The sequence below is a fragment of the Gasterosteus aculeatus genome, chromosome 5 (genome assembly GCF_964276395.1).
Source record: "Gasterosteus aculeatus chromosome 5, fGasAcu3.hap1.1, whole genome shotgun sequence".
NCBI lineage: Eukaryota > Metazoa > Chordata > Actinopteri > Perciformes > Gasterosteidae > Gasterosteus > Gasterosteus aculeatus.
Window position 1 is genome coordinate 11,672,368 of NC_135692.1, and position 24,962 is coordinate 11,697,329.

At 42.3% G+C, this 24,962-nt stretch overlaps 4 protein-coding genes across 5 annotated transcripts; 2 read left to right on the plus strand and 2 right to left on the minus strand.

Moving 5' to 3' along the window:
• Positions 1-273: 273 nt before the first annotated feature.
• Positions 274-3,710, plus strand: lrit1b (leucine-rich repeat, immunoglobulin-like and transmembrane domains 1b). The gene is made up of 4 exons (XM_040177054.2): positions 274-617; positions 940-1,400; positions 1,666-1,971; positions 2,079-3,710. Exons 1-4 carry the CDS (start codon positions 496-498, stop codon positions 3,137-3,139), a joined length of 1,950 nt encoding a protein of 649 aa, XP_040032988.2. The 5' UTR covers positions 274-495; the 3' UTR covers positions 3,140-3,710.
• A 1,163-nt stretch (positions 3,711-4,873) lies between these two features.
• LOC120818851 (leucine-rich repeat, immunoglobulin-like domain and transmembrane domain-containing protein 2) lies at positions 4,874-7,858 on the plus strand. Its single transcript, XM_040175706.2, has 3 exons — positions 4,874-5,048; positions 5,250-6,031; positions 6,193-7,858. The coding sequence occupies exons 1-3, from the start codon at positions 4,939-4,941 to the stop codon at positions 6,978-6,980; spliced, it is 1,680 nt and encodes a 559-aa protein (XP_040031640.2). The 5' UTR covers positions 4,874-4,938; the 3' UTR covers positions 6,981-7,858.
• Positions 7,859-8,578: 720 nt separating this feature from the next.
• Positions 8,579-18,735, minus strand: LOC120819327 (cadherin-related family member 1a). Of its 2 annotated transcripts, none has more exons than XM_040176621.2 (17): positions 18,464-18,735; positions 17,988-18,083; positions 17,504-17,649; positions 17,352-17,402; positions 16,965-17,054; positions 16,783-16,869; positions 15,879-15,995; positions 15,425-15,568; positions 15,255-15,333; positions 15,064-15,164; positions 14,772-14,975; positions 14,460-14,612; positions 14,018-14,182; positions 13,295-13,362; positions 11,886-12,114; positions 11,417-11,671; positions 8,579-10,106 (listed from the first exon to the last, which is right to left on the minus strand). In XM_040176621.2, the coding sequence occupies exons 1-17, from the start codon at positions 18,522-18,524 to the stop codon at positions 9,597-9,599; spliced, it is 2,556 nt and encodes an 851-aa protein (XP_040032555.2). In that variant the 5' UTR covers positions 18,525-18,735; the 3' UTR covers positions 8,579-9,596. The 2 variants fall into 2 exon arrangements, with proteins under 2 accessions (XP_040032555.2, XP_077959529.1); XM_078103403.1 differs by having other exon boundaries at positions 8,579-10,888.
• Positions 18,736-20,790: 2,055 nt separating this feature from the next.
• ghitm (growth hormone inducible transmembrane protein) lies at positions 20,791-24,723 on the minus strand. Its single transcript, XM_040176625.2, has 9 exons — positions 24,439-24,723; positions 23,888-24,040; positions 23,068-23,170; positions 22,703-22,814; positions 22,471-22,612; positions 22,182-22,290; positions 21,809-21,997; positions 21,463-21,634; positions 20,791-21,345 (listed from the first exon to the last, which is right to left on the minus strand). Exons 2-9 carry the CDS (start codon positions 24,023-24,025, stop codon positions 21,261-21,263), a joined length of 1,050 nt encoding a protein of 349 aa, XP_040032559.1. The 5' UTR covers positions 24,026-24,040; positions 24,439-24,723; the 3' UTR covers positions 20,791-21,260.
• Between the last annotated feature and the right edge of the window lie 239 nt (positions 24,724-24,962).

Sequence of the window (24,962 nt, forward strand, 5' to 3'; positions counted from 1 at the left end):
TATGAAGTCTTAAAATGTTAGCTGTTACTCCAATATGTAGCAGTCAATTTAGAAATATAGAAAAAAGAAACTAGAGCATATAATCTATGTATATCTGAAGAAATTCCACGTATTAAATATATATTTTTTAATGGTTTTCAGTCTGCCTTCTTCTTCGTCTTCATTTATGTGCTGTGCAGTTGTTGTTGTAGTTGTTTTTTTGCATTAAATAACTATGCATGCAATACTGAAAACTATTCCCCAGAGGAATAAAGGAAAAACTATGCAGCCTATCAGCTTCCGGGAAGCAATAGCCTAATCGTGTGAATGAAAATAACCCAAGTCCTCCACTAATCCCCGCCTATCCTTTTTATCTGAGGATTCAGACCAGTTGGAGCAGTATGGAGCTGAGAGCCTGCACACCACGACCATGCATTTGATGCCGCATTAAAACGCTAGTATTTTTTTCAATTGTAGTCTAGCTGCATAGCGTTTAGTAGCTTGCAGGAGGAAAAAATGAGTCGACATTTTTTTGCTGCTTTTGGTTTGGCTTTAGTTTTTCTTCCTTTGCTGAGCAGTTCGTGTCCTCCACAATGCAGCTGCTTCTTCCACAAGTTAAGCGACGGATCAAAAGCAAGGTAAATATGGCTATTTGCTATAATACATGTTGTTGTTTCATTTGTATTCTCAGTATGTTTTACATGTTATTTTCTTTCTCTGCAAAAAGCTTCTCTGCTCAGTCACTCTGTTTATTGGAGGATTAACTTGGTTGCCTTTTAATCTGCTTTGCTTGTTACTGAACAATAGATAACTACGTTTTTCTCAAATAAATTCACTTATTCCACTTTTACCATCCTGTAAACATTGAAAGTGAGTTTAATACTGTTAATCCCCATAACTGTTGTATTGGATATAATTAAAATACATTTGAAATACTTTTCTATCTTTTTCTTTTTGCAGGAGTGTACTTTGCAATGATCCAGAGATCACTGAGGTTCCTCCAAACTTTCCCATTGACACATCGAAGCTGCGCATCGAAAAGACATCCATCACGCGCATTTCAAGCGACAACTTCCACTACCTCAACAGCCTGGAGTTTCTGTGGATGTCTTTCAATTCGCTGAATCTACTGAGTGTTGACAGCTTCCGAGGCCTTTACAACCTGGACGAGCTCCGGCTGGAGGGCAACTCCCTCACCTCCTTCCCCTGGGAATCTCTGACGGACACGCCTAACCTGAGGCTCCTCGACCTGCACAACAACAAGATCACCGCCATCCCTGCCGATGCCACCGTGCACATGAAGAACCTCACCTATCTGGACTTATCCAGCAACTCTCTGGCCACCGTTCCTGCTGACGTTCTCGCAATGTGGCTGAGCGTGAAGCCGTCTCAGGACGCAGATTCCTCCAAGCTAATTCTCGGTGAGGCTCAAGCTGGGACATATTTGGAACCTATTCTTTTTAAGCTGCCTTCCATGGCAACTACTTCTTTGACACCAATAGCTTTTACAGAGTTACGGGATTAGTCTAATTATAGTTATTGTGTCCAGTGTCACACTAATTCTATGTATTTTAACTCACTCGCGCTTGGTCTTCAAAAAGTAAAAATCCTACCGGAGGATAGTGACGCTCATTCGCTAAGAGGATGCTATTTGCTCACTTTCTCACACCTAATCTCCTCTTGCAGGTCTCCACGACAACCCGTGGATGTGCGACTGCCGGCTGCACGACCTGGTCCAGTATCAGAAATCCCCATCGTCATCGGTGGCCCTCATCGACACCAGGCTGAGGTGCGCCGATCCGGAGAGCCTGTCGGGGGTCCTCTTCAACGAAGCAGAGCTGCAAAAGTGCCAGGGCCCTCGGGTGCACACGGCCGTGGCTCGTGTACGGAGCTCGCTGGGCAACAACGTGCTGCTGCGCTGTGGCACGGTCGGAGTCCCCATCCCCGAGCTTTCCTGGAGCCGCGCTGACGGAAAGAAGATGAACGGCACCGGTGAGTCCACGCGTGCTCGGATCGGAGGTGAACGATATTAGCATGATTCGCTTTTTGAGGTAATCCGTTTAACTCGCCTGTTGGTTGTCCGCTTTTCTGTCCCTCAGTTCAGGAAGAGATTTCGAAGGAGGGCGTCATTTGGTCGATTCTGAGCGTGCCAGCGGTCGCGTACCGAGACTCTGGGAAATATATATGCAAAGCCACCAACTTTGTGGGCTCTGCAGACGCCCTCATCTCTTTGGTGATCACGGATTCCATTCGGTCAGAGGAAGCCGGTGGGGGGATCTCCAAGAGAACCAGAGGGAAGAAACCCAGTGGCATTGGCAGAGCAGCATACCAGGAGAAACTCATTGCCAGATATGTACCTCCACCCAGCACCGCCAACCAGCCCATCATCCAACCTCTCAACAGCCAAGGTGTGACTGGGAAGTATGAGGTCGAAAGCTACAGCATCTCCGACGCTGCTTCAGAGGGAAGGGGCAAGGCTCCAGCCCCTCCGAGGCCGGTGGAGATGAGCGCTTTGAGCAACTTAGCAGCCAACGCCTCGTCCCTCCAGCAGCCTCCGGAGAAAAGGGTGGTGCGCTCGGTGAAGGTGATGGGCGACACCGACCACACCGTCTCTCTCAACTGGCGGGCCCCTACGGCCACGAACATCACCGAGTTCAGCGTCCTGTACGCTGTATTTGGCGAGAGAGACATGCGTCGGCTCAACGTGGCGGCCGGAAAGAATCGGATCACCATCGACGGCCTTGTGCCTAAGACAAAGTACATCGCTTGTGTCTGCGTCAAAGGCCTCATCCCGAAAAAGGAGCAGTGCGTGATCTTCTCGACAGACGAGGCGGCGAGTGCCAGCGGCACCCAGAAGCTCATTAATGTGGTGGTGATAACGGTGGCGTGCGTGATCGCCGTCCCGCTGACGCTGATCGTGTGCTGCGGGGCGCTAAAGAAGCGCTGCCAGAAGCTGCTGGGGCGGGAGTCCAAGGACATCCAGGACTCGTACGTCACCTTCGAGACCTTGGGCCCCGGCAACAAAGCCAAGGGGATGGAGGGAGAGTACCTGACCAGGCTAAATCCTGACGAGTCCAACAGGCTGCTCTCAGCGAGGTCCAGCGTTGACTCGGAGGCCACAGCCAGGACTGAAGTGCCACCCAACGAGTACTTCTGCTAAAACCAAAACAAAGTCCTCAACCCGGAGAGGACGTACTTCGTTTTTTGTTGTTGTTTTTTTTACCAACCTGTGATGTAAATAGATGAGCTGCTGTTGCTCAGAGGCTCGAAAGACTGAGGTGGTCACGTGTAGCTTACTCAGCATTGTTATTTTACAGCCTTGTCGGAATAAAAACCACCATTATTTTGGTGGATGTCAAAGAAAGGAACATATACACAGTTTCAGTATTTACATGTGGAGTAACGTAAACGTAAATGTCTGTTTTTTTATTCATCATGCACTTTTAAAGGTGATGTCTTGCTGAGGAAAATGTTGCACACAACTGTTTGAAACCCAATCATTTTTTCATTTTTTTTGAAGATGTAAGCTCTCTATTTTGTCAACGTCTTGAACTATTGAGGGAAATCATTAGCAGTGAATAGTCTATTTTGTATGTCAGTATGAATTTTATGTGCCAGGTTTACTGGTACTAAAATACACCAGTCCTTCATTTTATAATGTGTAAATATTTTGACCTGAAATATATGTATGTATTAATGTACTGTATGAAAATAAATATTTTTTATATTGATTCATCAAATTTTTGTTTTTAATCTAATTTATTTTGCCGCAAAGGTCTTTAAAATCTGCAAACATACAACACCCAATAAAAACATTAACAGGGAGAACAATTATTCCCACTCTTTTCCCCTACATGCGCAATAAAAAGTATAATTTAATAGCTGTGAAAATACGTTGACAACTTTGTAAATCGCTAATTCACTGAAAGTGCCTGCTGTGAGGATAGACACAGCTCATCTCAGCAGCATTAGATGATGTGACAGCTTGATCAGGATATATTTATTACACAACATTTTCTTTCCTTTAAATCACAATTCAAAATTATACCTGTTGAACACGTGAGTAACATATTAGACTATTAAGGGATACCAATGTTTAATCAATTTTAGCGGGGCTAAAAAAAAAGAAGTGAAATCAGGCATCACATTTCTTCCAAACTTTCTATACTAAAATCAAACAAATAAACACTTTAGATATTAATGCATTCAACTGTTATTGTTTCGATCATGTTATCGAAAATAAGTTCATCTTATTGTTTCAGCTATTTGAGTTAGTATGGGACAGATATCCCATATCAGTATCTATGCTTCCAGAATGTTATTATTGCTGTGCAGTCAGTATCAGTATGCTCGATCCAAAATCGGTCACACAACTGGGAGTTGCCTACGTTACGGAACATATGATTAAAGCTCCTCGTTTTGCCTTTTGAATATGCAAAGTGCAGTGGATGTTGTCCTTTTTCCACGTAACCCATCCATGCTGATTTACCGACCTGAGAGGCAACCGATGTTCAGATTATTGAGGGCAGATTACGGGCCTTTCCAGACATCTGTCCCTCCCTCTGCTGCTAAGCCCAAAGGGCTCCGGCCCACTTAATGCAGATGGCCCTCCTGTCATGGGCAATCCCTCCACTTTGGTGGGGGACGAATACAATAAATAAAACTGATGCAAATCAGTTTGTGGGGGGGGGGGGGGGGGGGTCATACCTGAAAGCAGAAGTGCCGTATCGAGACTAAACCCACTGAATCTTGATCGAACATTTATGGAGAGTGTTTTCGTGCTCTTCGTGAGATTTGACAAAGTTGACACTTGCTATAAATAAACACCTCACCTATGTTTGTCTCACATGTCACTTGGTGTCTTAACTGTTACGTCAAGGAAGATTAAGGTAATAGGCTTTCTGCTACACAGCCCATGTCCCTTCCAGACGGGCCTATTTCACATGCTCCTGGCAGAATATGGACGCATTTTATGTTGCATTACGTATCGCTTTGGTAATTTATCTCGTGACGCCTGGATCATCAACGTGTCTGAGCGGTTGCTCCTGCACAGATGACCACTTGGGAAGGTAGGTGAGCATTAGTACTATGCATACTTATTTTATATATTAAGAGTAGGTCACGTGTTAGTCATAACACGATTGGGGTAAATGTAACCTGCTAACCGCTAAAGGCGTTTTAGAACCTACAATCCCGATTGTTACGATAGATGGATAGAACGTAGAATAAGCATCTCTGTTGTCTAAACATATCTCGTCTCACCGTCTTAGGTCTTTACTATGTATGAAAACCTCTATGGCAAAAATACCAGAGGACATCCCACATGATTTCACAAAAATCCGAATTGAAAACTGCCATCTGACCGAGTTACCTCGAGGATCTTTCTCTAATGTCAGTGCCTTGGAGTTCCTTTGGCTGAATTTCAATGAGATCACGTTGATGAACGTCAAAAGCCTGGACGGGCTGGCCAACCTGACCGAGCTCAGGCTGCAAGGGAACAAGCTGACTTCAGTAACATGGACGGCCTTTCGGGACACCCCGAACCTCAAAATTTTGGACCTGAAGCACAATCGACTGGACGTCCTCCCCGAACACGCTCTGAGACACTTACTCAAACTGACCTACCTAGATCTGTCCTTCAACCGGCTTAGTGTCATATCAAAAGACGTCTTCATCAATTGGCCGCTTTACCAAACAGCAGAGAAAGCGTGGGGTAAAGAAGGGCTGGTCTCCAATGTGGTTCTGGCCCTGCACGACAACCCCTGGTCGTGCGATTGCCGCCTCAAAGGCTTCGTTGAATTCATCAGAGCGGTCAGCCCTCCCATCATTCTCATGAACTCCTATTTGATGTGCTCGGGCCCCGCCTCCAAAGCCAACACGTTTTTCCACGACATCCAGTTAAAAACGTGCATGAAGCCCGTGGCCTCTTCTCTAGAGACTAACATCACTTTACCTGTTGGAGCAAATGCAACACTCACATGCATAGTAAAGGCCAGGCCAGGCCCAACCATTCAGTGGATGTACACTCTGAAGATTAAAAGAGGGTCTACTGGTAAGATTGCTTTTTTCATCACTACTATCCATTAAACCTGGTATATGTTGTACTGTCAGGCCGCCTTTGCTTCATGAAAAAGTGAGAAATATTGGTTGTCTGTACCAGATATAAACAAACCTCTGAATCTAACGCTCTGACGTTACGGTTTCTCCTTGCAGCTACGGAGACCCACATAGACGAGGAGACCGTCAGCTCTCAGCTGGTGATCCCTTCTCTTCACCCGGCAGATGGAGGACTCTATACCTGCACGGCCAATAACTTCATTGGCAACAGCTCTGTCGGCATCACGGTCAACATCAACATCTCCAGCTCCTCTGCTGCTCCCCCTCCACCTGTCCCCATGTTGTCTTCAAATGAGAACGTCGACATTGACATCCGCATCGCCAAGCAGACAGTTTACGGTATCACCCTGGAGTGGTACGCGGCCACGGGCGATCCGGCGGGAACTTGGTTCACCATCCACTTCGGCAAATATGATTCACACAAAAAGGAGACGATCTACATTGGTCCCGGGATCAACAGCTACGCCGTCAGCGACCTGCTCCCGGCCACCAAATACGAGGTGTGCGTGACCCTGAAGAACCACCCGCCGAGGGAGGGCCAGTGCATCGTGTTTGTGACAGGAAGCGACATCAGCGAGCTGGAGCAAAGGGCGAAGCTCATCCACATCGTGGTCATCGTGTGCGCGATGGTGCTGGCGGTGCCAGCCGGCATGTACGCCTGCACCACGGAGGCTCGATTCAGCTGCGTGGATCGCTGCGTCAAAGTGTGGAAGAGGCGCAGGCTGCAGGGAGAGGACCTGCAGGGAACGGAGAGGCAAGGCACCTTTGACAGCCTGCAGGCGGCCAGCGACGAAGGCCTGTGCAGGGACTCGGAGCAAAGGCCGAAAAAGTGGCGAATGTCTGAGGATAAAGGCAAAGGCGCAAGTGCACCTCAGTTGCACTAACATCAGTGTTGAGAAGTGTACATAAATGTGTAAATAATGTCAGTGTGCATATCTTGTATTTTTTATTACATCGGGGTGGAAGAATAATAACATTTTCCAAAAATATATACTAGAGATCGTCAAAAACAAAGATTACTGCTGTCCTGGTGGGGTTTCCAGTATCTTCTAAAATGTTTTCAACATCTGGAGGACAAAAATACCCATCTGCTGCACAATAAAACATATTATATGTGTTATTGTGTGAGTTTTTCCTTTCCAGGACCACAGAAATAATACACCTATTTTTCTACACCAGAAAAATATTAACCACGATTTTATTGTGAGATTGATAGATTTTTAAGGACAAGACAAAAGTGTAAATTGGTTCAACGTTGTTTTATCTGGCAGCAGTAGCAATATTTTGTTGTCTGGTGATAAAAATACCTTTTGAGGAGTCTTGAAATACCTTCAGAACAATGTCATGTTTTTTGGAATAACCTTCAAGATTTTTGTAACGCTAATACAAAAATGATGTTGAAAACATAATAATGCTAATAGATAGATGGTCATCATGTACATATACATCTCAAGCTATCAACTCAAAGTGGAGATGCCTTCCTGCCTTATTACAAGGAGAGTTTCTATTATCTGTGTCAATATATATGTACAGGACAAAGTTTGTGATGAAATACATTTGACAGTTCTTTGGTTTTGTTTTTTTTATAAAATGTTATTCTTACAATTTATATTGTGTGTATTACCAAACTAAATGGTAGGTGTGATACGTCAGGAGATTTAAATCTGCTTAAAATATTTTGAATGTGTTTCCCGATTTTCTGTCTGAAAGTTATGATGATTAAGTTATGTTTGATGTGGAATAAAGAGAAGTCAGAGATGAATGCTGAGACATACTTGGATTTTTTTAGCACAATCACCCAGCGGATTTGTTACATAAGCAGTGTTTTCCCATCCATTCACAGATACATTTGTAAGCTGATTAAAATTATTTTCTCTGAATCCTGGTCAGGAAATGATATTTCCATTTAATGACAACTCCAAGCTTACTGCGTGTCTCCATATGAGTATGGGTAGCAATAAGGGCTGATATTATATAATCAATAATTTTACATTTGTTTTCTTACATTCATTTGACCACCTATTGTGTGACTTTTTTCTTTTCATAACATACTAAAGTTTTTTTTTTCACAAAATTTTCCTGACATAATATAATAACATTTTAGTAGAATTATTGTTAAATAGTGTAACTTTTTTAGCATACTTTATCATAACTTTTAAATGATGTTTTCATGGATTATCATCAATTTTTAAAACATTCTATATGACCTTTTAGAATAATAAGTAAATATTGTAAAAAGCCAAAGCAACGGTTTCGATAATACGTAATATCACATCTAAATTGTGTGGCACGTCTTAAAAAGGCACAGTATAGTGTTGGATAGTATATTAGAAAATTGTCAAAAAAGTATTTTATAAAAAAGTAATATGGTATTCCATTAAAATGTCTTAAGGAATGTCAAACAGAAAGTCCTAAATAAGTTGACAATAATGATCTTGGTTGTTTCCCAATACAGCATATGGACAAAATGACGACAGAAAAATATTTTCAAATATTTATTCAAAATCAGGACTGTACAAAGACGGGTACAAATATGTTACTTCAAAGGACCAGGCAAGTTTAATTCATAGTTAAGATACAACTTATTTGAGATAGCTATGAGTTAAGATACAGTCAGAAGCTATGGGCAACAGAAATTAACCCACTTAAAGTTTAGGTGCCTATACTTGAAGGCGTTGATGAGTAAGTAACCACGAGAGGAATTCAACATATATATATTTCAACTACAATCTACTGTATATCTTCAAAATCTTAATCTGACTTTAATCTTTTCATTTGTGCTTATTTATCTCTGCAAGCTACAGGGAAATGTTCATATCCCGTCATACATGTATAAATAAATACATTTAAAATGGATACATGTTATTTATATAAAATACTTTTTCTACTATAACCTATTAGAATGAATAAAAGCAACTCTTTAAATTTTTGTTACTGTGAAAACCTACAGTGGCACATTGTAATCATACAAAAGAGCAACCGGTCAGCTTTCAAGCGGCTGATGAAACACAGTAAAAAATATGAACACAGGTCCTTTAGCACTTTATAAGAAGCATGTTTTTCATTCAGCTGCACGCTCCACCTCGAGCAATATCGTCATTTTAATTGTTGGATATTTTCAAATGACACTTTTTAGGAAGCATTTGCAACCTATGCATACACAATAGGCCGTATTAATCCTCTCTCTTTATTTTAACAGGTGATTCTGGTTGTGTTATCTTCCCATAGAACAGTGTGTTGAATTATTTAAATTCATACCACACCGACCCGAACGTTCTCCTCTTTAGCCAAGCCAACTGAGGATGCCCACTTCTTTCATCACGCATCTTATTTCAAATATATGTAAACCTTCCTTTTCCTATTCACTCACAAATAATTTACAGGTATTCCCCCCTTTACCGGATCATTACATAAAGGTGTGAAATCGCGGACACACGAGATTAGCAAAGAGTAAATAGAGTCACTGAAAGGACCCTCAACAAGACGCTTGTATGAAGGAGTTAATAATAACCTTGGTTGTTCTCAATCATCTTCTGCTCAAGCTTCTTTTTAAGCTCTGACACCAGAGCTGAGCTGATATTCCCCTCTTTACGCCGATTAGATTTCGCCTTTTTGGAACCTTTGGAGGCCAGAACACCAGATATGGTCGGGACTGCTCGGGGCCTCTCATGTGGCCGTGTGAAACACGGGGGCGGGGGGGCGCTGGGCGGAGGAGGCTTCGGCCACGGGCCTCTCCCTTGGTTGTCAACGAGGAACTTATCCGCAGGGTTGCTGAATTTGACCACGGGCATGTCGAAGATCCAGGGCCGCTGGTCCCTGCGTCGCCTCTTAATGATGCGACGTGCTGGCATGACCCTGTTTGACTTTGAGTTTCGCATGTACAAAGCCGCAGAGATCAAGGCAGTCACCCCTACCAATAAGCTAATGGCAATAGCGACCACGCCGAGAACTCTAATAGGACTGTCCCTACTTTTCATTAAAAAGACTGCCATAGGCCCCTTGAGAGGAGTCTGTGAAAGAGCAAAGTGAAGAAACATATTTTAAATCAAGTCCCAGGGACCGAATCCAAGTGTTCGACGGGCGCATTAGTCCAAAAGCATGCAAGCGGAAGATGGATGCGCGAAGCAGGGACAAGAAGAGGTACGGACAATGTGTCTACCGAAAATATGACACTGTCACACTCACACTCAGACGTCCGTCTTGCTCCTGTTCTACAATGCAGAACCGCTAGTGCAAAGCTGAAGACTATGCAGCACACCAGCTGTTTGGGATTTCACTTTGGTGTGTGACTGGTGAACATGAGCGGTGATAGTTAATGAGACCAAAACGTGCACATTTGAGATAAAGATGAGATTAAGTGAGCCAAGAAAATGGCTTCATATGTGTCTAAATTATGCTAAAAAAGTGCAAAAAAAAAGAAAATGGTGTGATGTATAAATCCCCAGATATTGTGTTTTATATATATATATATATTTTTTTGTTTTTTTACACAAAAAGGGAATAAAACAAATAACCAAAAATAATGTAATCTTCTATGTCTTTAGTCGGTAAAAAAATAAAAAAATCTTTTAAAGGTGCAGGTATTAAATATCTTTCACTTGATTCTGCGCACCACTTTGATGTAGTTGCTCTCAGGGTTGATTCTGGACTTTTTCACTGAGTTGCAGTACAGGATTGTGGATATGCACATTGTTAGCAAAATGAGAGATGAGACAATGCTGAGACAAATTCCAAAAACAGTCAACGGACGCTTGCTGAGGCCCATGAAGTATGAAATTATTCGACCTTTGATCTGAAAAGCACGATACACAACACCAAAACAACACCAAAAACACTGAGTCACCTTATCATGCAGCGAAGGAATGAACACATTGTGAAAACACACAGTAAATGTCAATGACTAAAAACTTTAAAGGATAACGCTCCAGTGATTTCTTATTAATATCTCAAAATTGACGGAGGAAACAAAAATTGATACATTTTTACTACTTAAAGTATCAATTGTGTATCCATGACAGCCATATGGTTATATGATAAAACCTGGATAAACATAGAAATATGAAAACAATGAATAGTGAAAAAAGGGCTTTTTCAATCATTTTGGCCTATTAATGGAATAATAAAAGTATAAAAATGGCCGGCATTATCCTTTAAAAATATGAGATTGATCAGTTGTGACTGACTGAAAGACAGATGTTCAATTAGCAGCTGCGTGGCAAAGATGTATATTATCATAAGTGCTTGAATCTACAGCTCACGCTGCCTAAAGCTTCCAATTGCAAGCGCTGCGAGAATGCTGCAAGTCAGAGCTTCGTCTTACCGCCTCTGTGATGTCGATGGTGACCACAGCCGTTGTGCTGAAGGACGGAGAGCCTCTGTCCCTGGCTTGGACCACCAGAGACCACTTGCAGTCCTTTTGCTCGGTGATGTTCTGCACAATCTCCATGGTCTTGATGTAAGGCTTCAGCTTGATCTCTCCAGTGTCTGCGTTAATGTCAAACGCATTGTCAGGGTCGGCCGTCATGATGGAGTATTCGATGACGTTGTTCGGGGACTCTGCATCTTCATCCACTGCCTGTGAAAAGAATCCCATAAAATGGACGCATGTTTTGATCATTGTAGTAATGACTTAAATCAATGGATTCAATCAAACGTCAATCATTTGCTCTGTAAATCCCCCCCAAAATAAGCAAAACTGAAATTCTGTATATATATATATATTTAATTAAGTCAGCACCACAAAAAACTAGTTTTCTCTGAACAAGGGGAAATCATTTCACAGTATGTACCTCCACTCTGACGGGTGTACCAATAATCATGGTCTTTTCCAGGAGCTTCTCATCAAACGCTGGAGAGTGGTCGTTCATGTCGAGGACGGTGACAAAGACTTCGGATAAGCTGTACTTTCCCTCTGAGTCTTCTGCCTTGACGTAGAAGTTGTATTTCGACCTAACCTCTGCGTCCAGGCTGGTCCAGGGCTGCGTGGAGATGAGGCCCGATGACTGATTGATGGCAAACCTGCAGGGGCAGAAGAGGTGACGCGGGGTGAGCTGGCCATTCTGAGTCATCTCAGGCAACTAGTTATTTCATTGTTTGTCCTCAATGTGTGTTTGTCTGCCTGCTGATACTGATTCATATTATATTGTATTGCCATTTCTGGGCAGCTACATTCTTATGAGCTAATTAAGGATTATGTTTCCATTATAATACCACAATATAGTTGTTTAAAATAAGAATATCACAAGTAAGATTTATAATTATATTAAATATCCGTTGTTGTAACTGGAAGGGGCCTGAACTAAATCCCCTGAAACGTCAACCCATTCCTTTTTCAAAGATTCTTTTTTATTTTTAGGAATTTGCTTCAAAATTATACATATTATTTCAAAATTGGATCACAGGCTCATCTGAGATATCTAATATAAACAAACCGGACCTTAATCATGGAATCATCCCCTGAACCGTGTCCACTATTCTCAGCCACTTTGCCATTTCTAAAGGGCTTGAGGAATAATAATAGACATGTGAGGAATGAGGATGGTTAGTTAATAATTAGTCATATTTGGATGAGCCACACAAAGACATTTTGCTTTTGTTGTTATGCCATTTTCCAAAATTTGACACAAAACAAATTTAGCTGTGTTTTTTTTTTGCTTTCAAAGTGCTGTTAGTTCAACATTGGGCCACTGCCATTTTATTCAGCCGCCTCAATTTTCACTGTGAAAATTAACAAGTTGGCTTGAAACTGATAGGTTTCGCACTATTTACCCAAGTCACTGCATGAAGACGAGAATACATTCTCACTCTGCTTTCACTCTGCCTTGCTTCTCTCAAAGCCGCTATTTATGTGGCTCCAGCTGTCACATTGCATGTTAATTGGCTCTCTCTATGTGAGACGACCCAGGTCTATTTTTAATCCTCCAATCCAATTAAGAGATTAGCCAGAATCTTGCAGCCATTTTAGATGGAGCTGTTAGTGTTGCAGTGGGACCAATCAAATCAAATTGGCTTTTTGCTTACCTCTTCCGTCAAAGAGTCAGAGATTAATCAAGTCTGGCCGTCCTACTGACTGAGTTTAACAAAAAATCAATCTTCAGTCATGAACATATACAAATATTTTTTATAAAACTCAGCTTTGAGGAAGTGCAAGTGTATCTGATCAGATCTAAACTTGGCAGGATTGAAGGAATTTACTTACAAATCTGATCCCGATCCATAAATCGTGTATCTGACCTCCCCCCAGGGCCCTGAATCTGGATCGTTTGCCTACAGGGGGGGCAGGAGAGAGATTAAAACCCCAAAACATCAAACACAAAGTCTGAAACATGGACACTTTGTGAAAAAAAACATACATTTAATAAAAGTAATCTGAGCGGCATAAAAGCTGAACCAAGATGATGGAAGGTGGTGCATTTAGATGTTAGTCACGGCCGATGGCTGAGGATAACCAGCCAGGGTCTTAAGCTCATGTGGGAGGGGACGGGGGGGGGGGGGGGGGTTATAAGTCTCTTTCTGTCCTGAGTGCAGATAGAGGTATAGGTCAGCATGATTAACCGTGGGGGAAAATTAAGCTTTTTACCGCACACTGTGTAGCTCGGACATAATTCCTAGTTGCAGGATGCATGCACTATAATGCAAAGGAAGAGATAAATATGTTAATATGTCCGATAATGAAAGCCCTGCATGAGTTGTAGCATCAACCACATGCCAGAGGGGTCCATGCCAGAGTGCCAAATGGACACGTGGATTTCATAAGTAGGACTAACAAAAACAAAGCCAGGAAACATTGAGGTTATTTTTTTTTGGCAACAACCTGCTTGCATCTAAAGGACCGCATGGAGCAATGCACATTTATTGAAAGATTTGGCTCAAACGATCATTTTGGTTGGGTTAAAGGAGAGTTTAATCTTGATTGACGCACCGTTACACGCACAACACTGGAGCCTCCGTGGGAGTTCTCAGGGACGCCGGCGATGTAATACTCGGATGTAAATTTGGGGATGTTGTCATTGGTGTCCAGCAGGTTGATCACTATATCTGCTGTTGCACTGAACCTCTCCGGAGTGTCGATCTCCACTGCCAGCAGCTGCAGAGATGCACATGCATGCAAAGTGTAACTTGTTTATTGACTAAGAACTCTAAAAGTACACATTCGCTAACATGCAAAGAAGCACTTCTAATGTGAATAGGAAGGTCATTCAGTCTGATATAAAGTTCGTCATAAAACACGTAGTTGGACAAAACAAAGATTGATTGTTGAAATGTTTGATTTTTTAAGTCAAAAGGTTTTTTTGGGCCCTCAGTTGTAATACATGTATTAATTAGTTGTTTTATATATCTGTCAAGTAATGTATAAGCCAAACCTTAAAAGACAGTGTTCTCCCCTTTTCATAGTCGATGCCAGATGTGTCCTCCACGATGATGGTCACCTGTGCTTCATTAAGGACGGTCTGGGGAACCACTCGTAAAACTCGGCTCGGTCCCACTAGTCTCAGTTTAAATTTAGCGTTTGCTCCCTGAAAATAAAAAGAAACAGCGTGTTTTTTTACAAACTTCAAATACTCAGCCAAGAAAAACAAGAAAACCAAGGTTAGCAAAGTTTAGTGAATAGAAAAAAGGGGGAAACATCTGGCAGATGTGACGATGAAATGCATGTTAGATTAAATGAAATTCACCTGATCTGAGTCATTGACGGTGATCTTAAAGCCTCGCAGGATCTCCCCTGCAGGCGGATGCTCGTACATGGTCACCTCAAAGTTGCTCTGTGGTCCGTCCTGCCCGTAAAAGGTCGGCGGATGGTTGTTGAGATCCACCACGCGGACCGTCACCATGGTAACGTCGTAGTCCTGCTGCTGATCGTTAGGTCCAACCTCGGACGCCTTGGTTTGAAAACGATCAATGCATTCAGCGGTAATAATAGCGGGTTATATTTAGCGTAATTTCAATGAAATAACTGTGAAAAATTACCTTCACTAAGATTTCATACAATTCATTTCTCAGCAGATTTGGATAAGTTGACAGGGTGATGCACCCGCTGGTGCTATTAATGTCAAAGACACCATCACTACCTGAAAGGCGTTAAAACACATTGTGAATGTGTCTGACAAAAAGTAAAGTATAAAAGACAACCGTTTTATTTCTTGATGCATTGTTCTTACCATTCATAATGGAATACTGTATTTGGTTAGGGTTGCCTTGATCTCCGTCTTTAGCGTACACTGTGAATATTTCAGACCCCTGGAAGGGATGAAATGTAATTAATCGTGTAAAAAAAGTGATCTCCCTCAACAACATTCATTGACGGGTAAAGAATGAGCGGAAGACTTACAGGAACTGAGACCTCATAGACGTAGCCAAAGTAAGGGCTTCCTATGAATGATGGAGGCATGTCTTGGGCGTCAAGCACATTGATTGTCATAGTGGCTGTGGAGGTCAAAACCTGGTGCTTCCCTTTGTACTTTCCACCTCCATCCTTGACACAACAGTGAGGCAGAGAAAACACACGTTATAGTCTGTATAGTTAACGTCTTTTAATACTTTTATCCAGGGCATAAGAAAATTAATTGAACGTATACACTTAAAGTAAGTCAATTCACAACTCAATCCATCACTGTGGACGGTGGAATTTGTCATTTCATTTTGCCCTGATGTGTCATCGTTTGATTCGTCTAAGACAGCAAAGAGATCATTTTGTGCGTTATTGTAGTTTAACCTGAGTTCAGCTGATTAGTACTCTTGGTACCGGTTGCCTCACAAATCCTCTAAAATGTGCAGCGTCTCACCTTTGCAACCACGGTCACAAAGTGAGTGGGCGTGGTCTCGTAGTCCAAAGTCTCCCCAGGTTTGACTCTCAGGATCCCGCTGCTCCCGTCGATGGTAAACTTGGCGAACGGTGAGGTCTGGTAACGTACGAAGCCTCACCGTTACAGTGTTTATGGTAACATCAAGCGTACTTTATTTCATCTCACAGTTGACAAGTGAACATAAAAAAAAAACTACTGTGCTTTCAGCCGTTGGCCCGAACCAAACTTAAGCTCCTATTTAGCCCTTCAGTGCCTTGCTCAAATGTAATTGAAAATTAATCCACTAAAGTAAAACTCTTTCCAGGCTGCTCTCTGATGTGAGACTAATCTCTCCTGTCCACACACTGTCGTGTCACTCGAGGGCCCTTTTCCTCTTTCCACACGGCGGCACAGCTCTCCTGATGTTAGCTCGACCTCTGGTCTCTCTCGACGAGTGCTGATGCCACACAGAGGCAGTTTGGTTGTTATAATAAATAAGATACTTTTTTTTTTCAATATAGAAAAACATCAATAAAAGAAGCGTAAAAAGGGATTTGGGAACCGAGAGGGATAAAGAGGTCAGGAGGTGCGGGCGGGAGCTAAGCCACAGTAAATGTGATTACATATTACAATCAACTCTGAAATCACCTGTTGTTGCCACGTGCGATGAGGCTAAAGTGAATTAAGGCCTGGAGATTTTTTTCCAGCCTAATGCAGAAATTAAAGATGGATGCAGTGTTCTGATCAAGACTGAATAATAGGATGAATTGCACTATTTGGCTCTGGTTGTGTTGCGCATTTGGATAGTTCTCTTCACCTGCGTCAAAATAAAAGCAAAATCTAGAACGTCCACAAGGCAAAGCTTGAGAGAGCCACATGGTTAACGCCAAAGATCAAGTGTTACCTGTAGATAATAGGAGACGCTGCCTCCTGAGCCCATGTCTCTATCTGCTGCTTGGACCCTGTAGATGCTGCTTCCTGGAGCCGTATCCTAGGAGAAGCAAAAGATTACGTAAACCCTAAAAAAGACCTGCGGTGACATGTGTCACGTTTATCATACTTGGTGTGTTTATATGATGTATGTACCTCTGGGATGTCAATGATGAAAGGCAGGTTTTGAAACTCAGGCGGTTCATCGTTGGCGTCAGTGACAAACACTCTGACGGTCTCAAAGACCTGAAAGGAAGAATCAACGGATTTATCGCGAAAGAAACTCAACATTTTTGTGTTTATTTCTTGACTACGCGCTTTCTCAGAGAGAAATAACATAACAAGTGGAAGTGTCCAGAAAAAGATCATTTTGTATTTGTGAATACCGTCTTCCCTGAAACACAAAACCTCTCAATGCGTAAATATCCTATATAATGTTTTTTATTGATTCACGTGCCTATTCTGGTTTTAATGATATGATCAGTAAACTCAAGACAATTAAATATCAAAGAAAAGAAAATAACAAAAACAATGTAAACTTACTTTATTGCGACCATCTGTTATGCTCACGAGCACTGAGATTTCAGCTTGCTTCTACAAAGAATAAAGGTGAGCGTCATGTTGAGCCACAGCGGGGACCAATTGAAAGAATAATATAAATAAGAATAAAATAGGAATCTCATCAACAGACTCACCTCTCTGTCGAGCTCCAGAATCAGAGTCACCTCTCCCGATTTGGAGTCCGCCCTAAAATATTCTTTGGAGCCCATTTCAAAAGTGAGGCCGTATCGCACCGGATCCCCTTCAGGATCCGAACCATTCAGAGTGTATATCTGTGTACCTGCGTGGTGAAAATGACAAGAAACACTTTAGAAACACTAAAGTCAAACTAAAACACGACGTGTAAATGTTGCTCAGACTCTTGGGAATCCTGTGTTACAATTCTAGTTTTTTTTGTTCGGAGTGAACGGCGAGTTTTGTGATCCAGTCGCTTTGATGATCAGCCACCGCCCAGGTTGTTTTTTCGTGACGCACGTCACGATGCAAAAAGGTATTACAGTGATCAGCTGGCACATCGATACCAGTGTGATGATTTCATTTTTACACTTCAGACAGCTGAAAAAAAAAACCAATACCGTATTGGAACTGACCGTGTGTAATAATTGAAGTGAGACTCACCGACTGGCGTATCCTCAGAGATACTGAACAAGGCCATATTTCCATCTGTGCTGTTGGGTCCATTATCATAAAAATACGGAGCATAGTCTGATTGCCCTTTAAACAAATAAACAAACAAGGTTATTTGAGCAGAAGCATCTCCACATACTGTATGAATCTGAAGAAAAACGTCACACAGATTTGTCCTATTTCTAATGGAAAGGCCTCTATGATTAAGACACAACTGTTGCACTCACTTGCTAAACAGGGCGGGAACCGAAAGCAGGGAGAAGGAATAGGATGAATTATGAGCATATTCGGAAGCACTTTGAATGACCACAACACGAACACACTACCACACGCTCAGCATGATGGTTGTACACTAAGATGGACATGCCCTCCGTGCCTTTAGAGGATTAACCAGATGAGATCAAGGCAAGAGGTCCTAATCACGCACAGAGAACTAAAAGAAACAACAGCAAAGAAAAGGCCTTTACCCAGGGAGAAGTGAAGCAGGAGGACCAACAGTAAAGTGTGCGTTTTCTTTTCCCTCTTCATCCTGGTGGCGAGGCGAGGCTTGGCTGGCTCATGTGGGAGGCTTGGCGGAGGGAAGACGAGCCGGCCAGTGTCGTGTCCTTCTGGAGGCGTCTCAGCAGCTCAGGAGGAAGAGGCTGGGGAAGATTCTCAGGCACTAATCCAGTGACGCATCCCTTCCCCACTCAGACATCTCACACCGCTCTCTCTCTCTCTCCAATTTGTATCTGTAGAACTATGGGTGGAGGGGTGAGTGTTCAGGTTTCACACATTACGGTGTGATCATCGCACCTCTGCAGAACAGCGGAGCATGAACACACGAGGCCCCCGATCCGTGACTACTGGCTTTATTGCATGATAGATTTACGAAGATTTTGACTTGACTGTTGAGGGTTTTTTGATCAAGACGCCGGAATTATAATAAACATTTATACTCAAGTTACGAGCTCAAACATTTGTTTGTTGGGCTCCTCTTGCCGATTGTTTTTAAAGGGTTTCAACTGATTAGCCACATGTGAGTCCCACTGGCCTACGCCTCCACGTGGCTGCTCCTCTTGGCACCTCGCTGATCAACACGAGCCTCAAATGCCCTTGTGGATCTGTGATGCACTTATGGCCGAGAGGCTTTGTATGGACTCCACTTTCGCTGCAAAGCCCAGATACCTGTCAATCACCATCTCCCAATATGAAAAGCTACAGTCTGTGTTGATTTTACATTTCCTGTCGAAACGTTTTTATTTTTCGCAGACGTTTTCCACAATCACTGTTTAAAATGATAAGAAATAGATAATAGAAAACGGAGTGTAACGTTTTGAGAGCCTGAAACGTTCCAATTCTTTGCACCTTCTCTCAAAGCAGATCCGCCCGTGAGCAGGTGTTATGAAAGTGCACATTTTCCTGCTGTTTCTGAGAGGTGTTTCAAGTGTGTTGACTGGCTCACGTAGGGGTGCAGACATGGGCACTGCCTACTTTCACAGGTATCAAAATAGTGTCTGACGCTGAGTGACACACTCATGCTCTCACTGCTTAGCAGCCAATGATGAATCTGCTCTGTTTACTAGAATAAACAGAATCCAGGGGCTGCTCAGTGGTGTTAGAGCACTTTAACAGCACAGACACAACCTGAACCTCATATTTTCTATTCAAGTACAGTATGAGTGCTTGCAGCAAAAGTAGAAATTAGAGAGTACAAAAAATGATTTGTCAAAACATTCCACTAAAAAAATCACAAATGTCAATTCCCTTGTGCCAAAATTCTTGGGCTCACAAAACTGGAGGATCCACCTGAATGAGCATGAATTTCCTACGTCATCTGATAGTTGTTTATGTATTTGAAGCTCTTTTACAAGGGAATTATTATACATTGAAAGATAAAGAGCTCGACAGGATAGTTTTTAAGGTGCGAAATGACTGACCATCGCCATTTTTCAATGTCCCTGTAACTGCTTATAGTCCATCGCTCGCGCACACACACAGAAAAAAAATAATAAAGTCTACATTAAGCAAATCCTTGGTCCCTAACCAAATATTGGTCATCAATCTCTTATCCCCAGTAATACCAGATCTCCAAATGCTGAAGCTTTCCCCGATCCCGTCCATCTGCAGCCTGGATTTTTTTTAAATACACAGTATATATAAATCATACGCGTGGTTAACATGCAGATGATGTGAGAGATTCAAACACTTCCTGACAGCTGTTTGCTCCATGTGTACGTGCTTTAATAAAGCACCTGGACATTTACAGATGTTAGCGTCTGTTGCAAGTGTCCTGGTTTGAAGGTTTAATTTTAGAGGAGCAGCCAGCTGGTGGACAAGAGGATTACTTCGCTAAGCCTTTGTCGTCTGCGGCTACACACTGACGGGTGGGAAGCGAATACAAGGTGGACGTTGCCGGTGCTTCTCTGACTGGTCAGAGCTGCTGGCGAATAGTACAAGTTCTATGTTTAGGTTTGGGCTCATATAGGAACAGCTGCTAGAGGGTGTTGCAAATACTTTAAAAAGCTCACAATTAATGGTAGTGTGGAAGTTGCGTTTGTGCTATTAGTATTGCAGGTTACTGAACTAATTTGTAATGTTGACAGAAAGGCAACTAAAATTTAAATGATTAAGATTTTTCAAACAATTGAGTGGATTATACCATTGTTGGATAAGTCCATTCTTTTCGACATTATCCTATTAAAATGACAGCCATTAAGTAAACAACATGTTTCACCAGAAGCAATGCAATGTATATATTTGGTTTATTATAAACGATCCATGTGGCATCGCAAGAAGCAACTTCTGACAAAAGAACATTTTAACGTATTTATTGAGTGAATCATTTTCTCAGAAATATATGAACTGTATGAATATGAATCTGTGTCAGTGCATGGTGGACGTGTGTCGACGGTCTGCTGCGTGTACCAGATAAACTTGAATTTATTAGCATTTAAACAGAAACAATCAAGTTGAAATAAATACAAAACATAAGATTACCAACAACAACTCAGGCAAGCAAAATGATGCTGACAGATTTAACCCATCTGCAACCCTCAGGATCAACCCGACATGCCACATTCGGGGAAAGAGCTCTTAGTACGTTTTAAATTTACACGGTTTGTCTTCTTTCCACCAGAGTTCGATACTCTTTTTCACTCTTTCAAAGCTATTATGTATTTTTTAAGTTGGATAAGACTTGTCACTAAGAGTTAACACCTGGCGTATGCAGCTTGTAACGAGATAGGAAATTGTTCAGCGCTGTGGATTGTACATTTTTTTAGTTTACTTCCTTTTGCTACCACCACCTGAAAGAATCATCACCATCCTCATGAAGATGTTGAGTGTGTCCATGTAAATCCCCATGCACCTGTGTGACAAAAGAGAACACAAGACATATATTTGAGCAAGGCCATAGCGAACATGGTTTGCCTGAAAACTACATTTACAATACATGTACAATTGAATATTTTCTGGGGTGACTTACGCGTTAATGGGGTCATACTTCTGTACACCATAGAGTGGATGTGTCTCTGCCCTCTTGATGACCTTCTGTGTGTCATAGAGGAGGAACATGCTAAACAGGACCAGGCCTCCATAGACGGCCACTGAGTACAGGCCTGCCCCAAACACTGACGTGGGCGGCAGGAACATTGACCCTAAAGAAGAGCAGAAGATTTGCAGTGAGACTAACGAGTACAGACAAACAATTCCTACTGTGTTCAGAATTCAGGATTGGAAGAGTTCAGTCCACAGCTGCAATTAACTTGCATCCATACTGCCTGTGGTGCACCTGAGACCGGTTCATGGAGGTGCAAATGCATTATACTAACCAATAGAGGAGGCGAAGACCACTCCGAAGCCAACAGCCAACGGCCCGCCCATGCTGAGGAACTTCTCACTTGGAGCACACATGGCCACAGTGGACAGACCTCCCACAATTCCTGCTGTGTACCAGGCCGCCCTCATCACCAGAGGTCCTCCGAGGAGAGTCAGGGGAGCGATGACGGCACCCATCACACCTGATCAGCAGATGAAGCAAAAGGACATCTTAAGACCACATTCAAAACACACGACATTCGTCTGAATGTAGTGGTTGCAAATAGGAGATGTGACTGAGCCTTTACAGGACTTCCCTCTAGTGTCCAATTGAGGCAACTACATGATAAGAATACAGGGGCCAAGAGAGAGAACATAATGACAAACCTGCGTGCATCATCCAAGCAAGGTGCTTGGGCATTGGGCTGTGCTCATACGAAATGGACCTAACCAGCATTCCGGCACCAATCATCGCCGCAAACGTTGCTCCAATAGCCTGGGTCAGAACAAACAGCAGCCATTCATTTCAACAGCCTGCATGGACACCAAAAAATACTCAATATTGAAAATATTGCTGAACCAGCTCTATGGTGAAATAGCCTGCAATCTTATTTGAAAATAAATGTCAATAAACCGTGAGGACCCATGTATGATCTACTCGATTTACAAAGCTTACCAGCCAGGATCCTCTCATCATCAGACCCATGAGGGCGGGGGTTCTGCTCACTGCTACAGCAGACAAAGCCGTCAGCCCAATACTGCCTGCAAAGTACATGTAGGTGGAGTGGATCCTGTCCTTCACATACTGAGGCCAGATCCTGCGCAGAGCGGAGAGCCAGGTGAATATGGAGCGCTTGACCAGTTTTTCAAAACAAAAATAAGCCAGAAACCAAAAAGGCGATACTCACACTGCTTTCTCGATGGCTCCGATTTCATTGGACATGCCAAGGCCGTAGTAGCACAGAGCTCCAAGGCCAACTGCTGCACCTCCAGCCAGAATAATTCTTCCCATGCTGTCAACTGTGCACACAATAAATCTCTTAGACGTGATTCAGATAAAAAAAAGGGACAGTCAAAGTTAAAACGTTTGACGTTTTAGGGAGATTTGGGCGTAATGGCTATTTGAGACATTGAATACTGGCACAGCCGTGGCCTTTCCAAGAGAGTGGATATATATATATATATATATATAAAAATAAAAAAATTCAGTCATGAAACAGTACAGTATAACAACATGATAAAAGTATATTTCACTAGTGTAAAAAGTGATTACTTTTAATAGCGGTATCCGTTGCTGGTTCAAAAGCTGCTTCTTTCAGCTGGTCTCTGGTCGTTTTCCCACGTCGGAAACCAAATCTGGCCTTGGTCGAATAACCCTGGTGAAAGAAAAACTCATGTTACACAAAACTGAAATTGTTGTTAAAGGGGTTTCTTCACCCAGTCTTTTCAATGAAAACCAAAAACAACCAGTGAATGATATGGGTGCGGTGCTGAACTCCATTCAAACTCTCACTAAAAAGTCAGAGTTTAGAATATTCAATCAATAGGGGTGATAATGGGACAGGAAATCTGCTGCACGATTCTAAATAGGTAAACCCTCAATATCAGGGTGGTTATTAAGCTTTCTGAACTCTGAATTGCTGCCGACATGATTTTTTTTAATGACATTACTGTGCCATTGGTTATAATATATGGCTGGAGTTTCTTACCCTGCAGGTTGCTTTTAAGATTATAACTTTGGTCACCTTGGTAAAGGCCATTGTTTTTCAAACCATAGTTTAAAAACACATTGAGTTGCTCCAATATATTGCCATAGTTTTCTGTCTTTATCCATCCCTCACCAAAACAAAAATATACATAAACCCCCAAAAAATCTATGACAAATTGCAATGTGGTTTTACCAAGAAAGGCAGATTTGGGGTTAGATGTATCCTATGCAGAAGTTTTTCTTTGCATCAAGTGCCAACCATCTGATGTAATCTTTAGTAAATCCCCATCTACTTTGATTCTAGATGATCTCTTCTGACGGAGAGGTGCAAAGTAAACAGTCACGTGTGTGTGTGGTGCTGCAGCAGTAACAACATCACGGTTACCTGCTGGGACCTGAGCAGGGGGCCACAGGTCTTCAGGGTGGGGGCTCTCAGGGCTGCGGAGCCCTGTGACAGCACAGGACGCAGCCCGGCGAGAGGAAGACTCCTCAGGCACGTCAGCCTCGCCACCAACATGGTCATAATCGATTATTCAGTCTGAAATATAAAGACAGCGTCAGGTAGCGTGACAGTAAAGGACAGACACTTGTGTGACATAATACACATGTTTTGACAACATTTGGCATTGCTGTGATTACTGTTACAGAGTCAATATGGCAATAGCGTCTGAGTGCTGAAGTAATAAGAGCTAAGACAATTATATTAACATGTAATGTTAGTTAAATAGGCTAGCTAACGCTAAAAGTTAGCAATCCTGTCGTATGCTAACTTAAATTAGCTGCGAGCGTTGGACGCTCTTTTTCGCTAGTCTTTGTGAACTTCCGGCATTACGGCGTTCAGTCTGACAAAATAGATGAAGTGTTATCACTAGCAAATCATTTTCAGACGTAAGATGGCTGATTTTTAGTCATTAAAGTATAGTTTATGTTACATACCGAGAGAGCAACGTTCGTCGTTCACCTTTCTAGAAACAACTGCGCGACTTTCCTGACGCAATTGTTTTGCAACCTTCGTAGTGGGTCTCTGTCAGTGCGTCATCACTAAGCGACACGTTTGTTGGGAATTGTAGTTCGCAATCGCGTTACATTTTATAAGCCCATAAAACTGCAGTGACCGTAATCATTGGTTGAATTCACATCCAAGAAGCAAGTAGCCATGTAAAAATATAATTGAACAAAATCTCATAGGAAGACTGCAAGCTCTTAATTAAGTGTTTTACTGAAGTAAAAACAATCATGAGACGTTATGAGCAATTGGTACTCAAAGACTCAAAATAGAAGTATAGCCGAATGCACAAATAGCATCTTTGAGAGTTTTATGATTTCACCCTACATTAACAATGTATATTATAACTTATTAATTCACACTACTTCACATACAGGTACATACAAATACATAATTCAACAACATATATGTATTACGTGTACTGTATTTTTGTATACACACGGAGTCAATGTAT

What these genes read in the sequence shown, in the direction of transcription:
- LOC120818851 (XM_040175706.2), top strand. Translation starts at nt 4,939, where the DNA reads ATGGACGCATTTTATGTTGCATTACGTATCGCTTTGGTAATTTATCTC. An exon ending in ACAGATGACCACTTGGGAAG is followed by an intron (nt 5,049 to 5,249) that starts GTAGGTGAGCAT and finishes TCACCGTCTTAG; the next exon opens with GTCTTTACTATGTATGAAAA. An exon ending in GATTAAAAGAGGGTCTACTG is followed by an intron (nt 6,032 to 6,192) that starts GTAAGATTGCTT and finishes TTCTCCTTGCAG; the next exon opens with CTACGGAGACCCACATAGAC.
- lrit1b (XM_040177054.2), top strand. Translation starts at nt 496, where the DNA reads ATGAGTCGACATTTTTTTGCTGCTTTTGGTTTGGCTTTAGTTTTTCTT. An exon ending in AGCGACGGATCAAAAGCAAG is followed by an intron (nt 618 to 939) that starts GTAAATATGGCT and finishes TTCTTTTTGCAG; the next exon opens with GAGTGTACTTTGCAATGATC. An exon ending in TTCCTCCAAGCTAATTCTCG is followed by an intron (nt 1,401 to 1,665) that starts GTGAGGCTCAAG and finishes CTCCTCTTGCAG; the next exon opens with GTCTCCACGACAACCCGTGG.
- ghitm (XM_040176625.2), bottom strand. Translation starts at nt 24,025, where the DNA reads ATGACCATGTTGGTGGCGAGGCTGACGTGCCTGAGGAGTCTTCCTCTC. An exon ending in CCCTGCTCAGGTCCCAGCAG is followed by an intron (nt 23,171 to 23,887) that starts GTAACCGTGATG and finishes TTCTTTCACCAG; the next exon opens with GGTTATTCGACCAAGGCCAG. An exon ending in TGATGAGAGGATCCTGGCTG is followed by an intron (nt 22,291 to 22,470) that starts GTAAGCTTTGTA and finishes GTTCTGACCCAG; the next exon opens with GCTATTGGAGCAACGTTTGC.
- LOC120819327 (XM_040176621.2), bottom strand. Translation starts at nt 18,524, where the DNA reads ATGAAGAGGGAAAAGAAAACGCACACTTTACTGTTGGTCCTCCTGCTT. An exon ending in TGTATGAAATCTTAGTGAAG is followed by an intron (nt 14,976 to 15,063) that starts GTAATTTTTCAC and finishes TTTCAAACCAAG; the next exon opens with GCGTCCGAGGTTGGACCTAA. An exon ending in CCGTCAATGACTCAGATCAG is followed by an intron (nt 14,613 to 14,771) that starts GTGAATTTCATT and finishes TTTTATTTTCAG; the next exon opens with GGAGCAAACGCTAAATTTAA.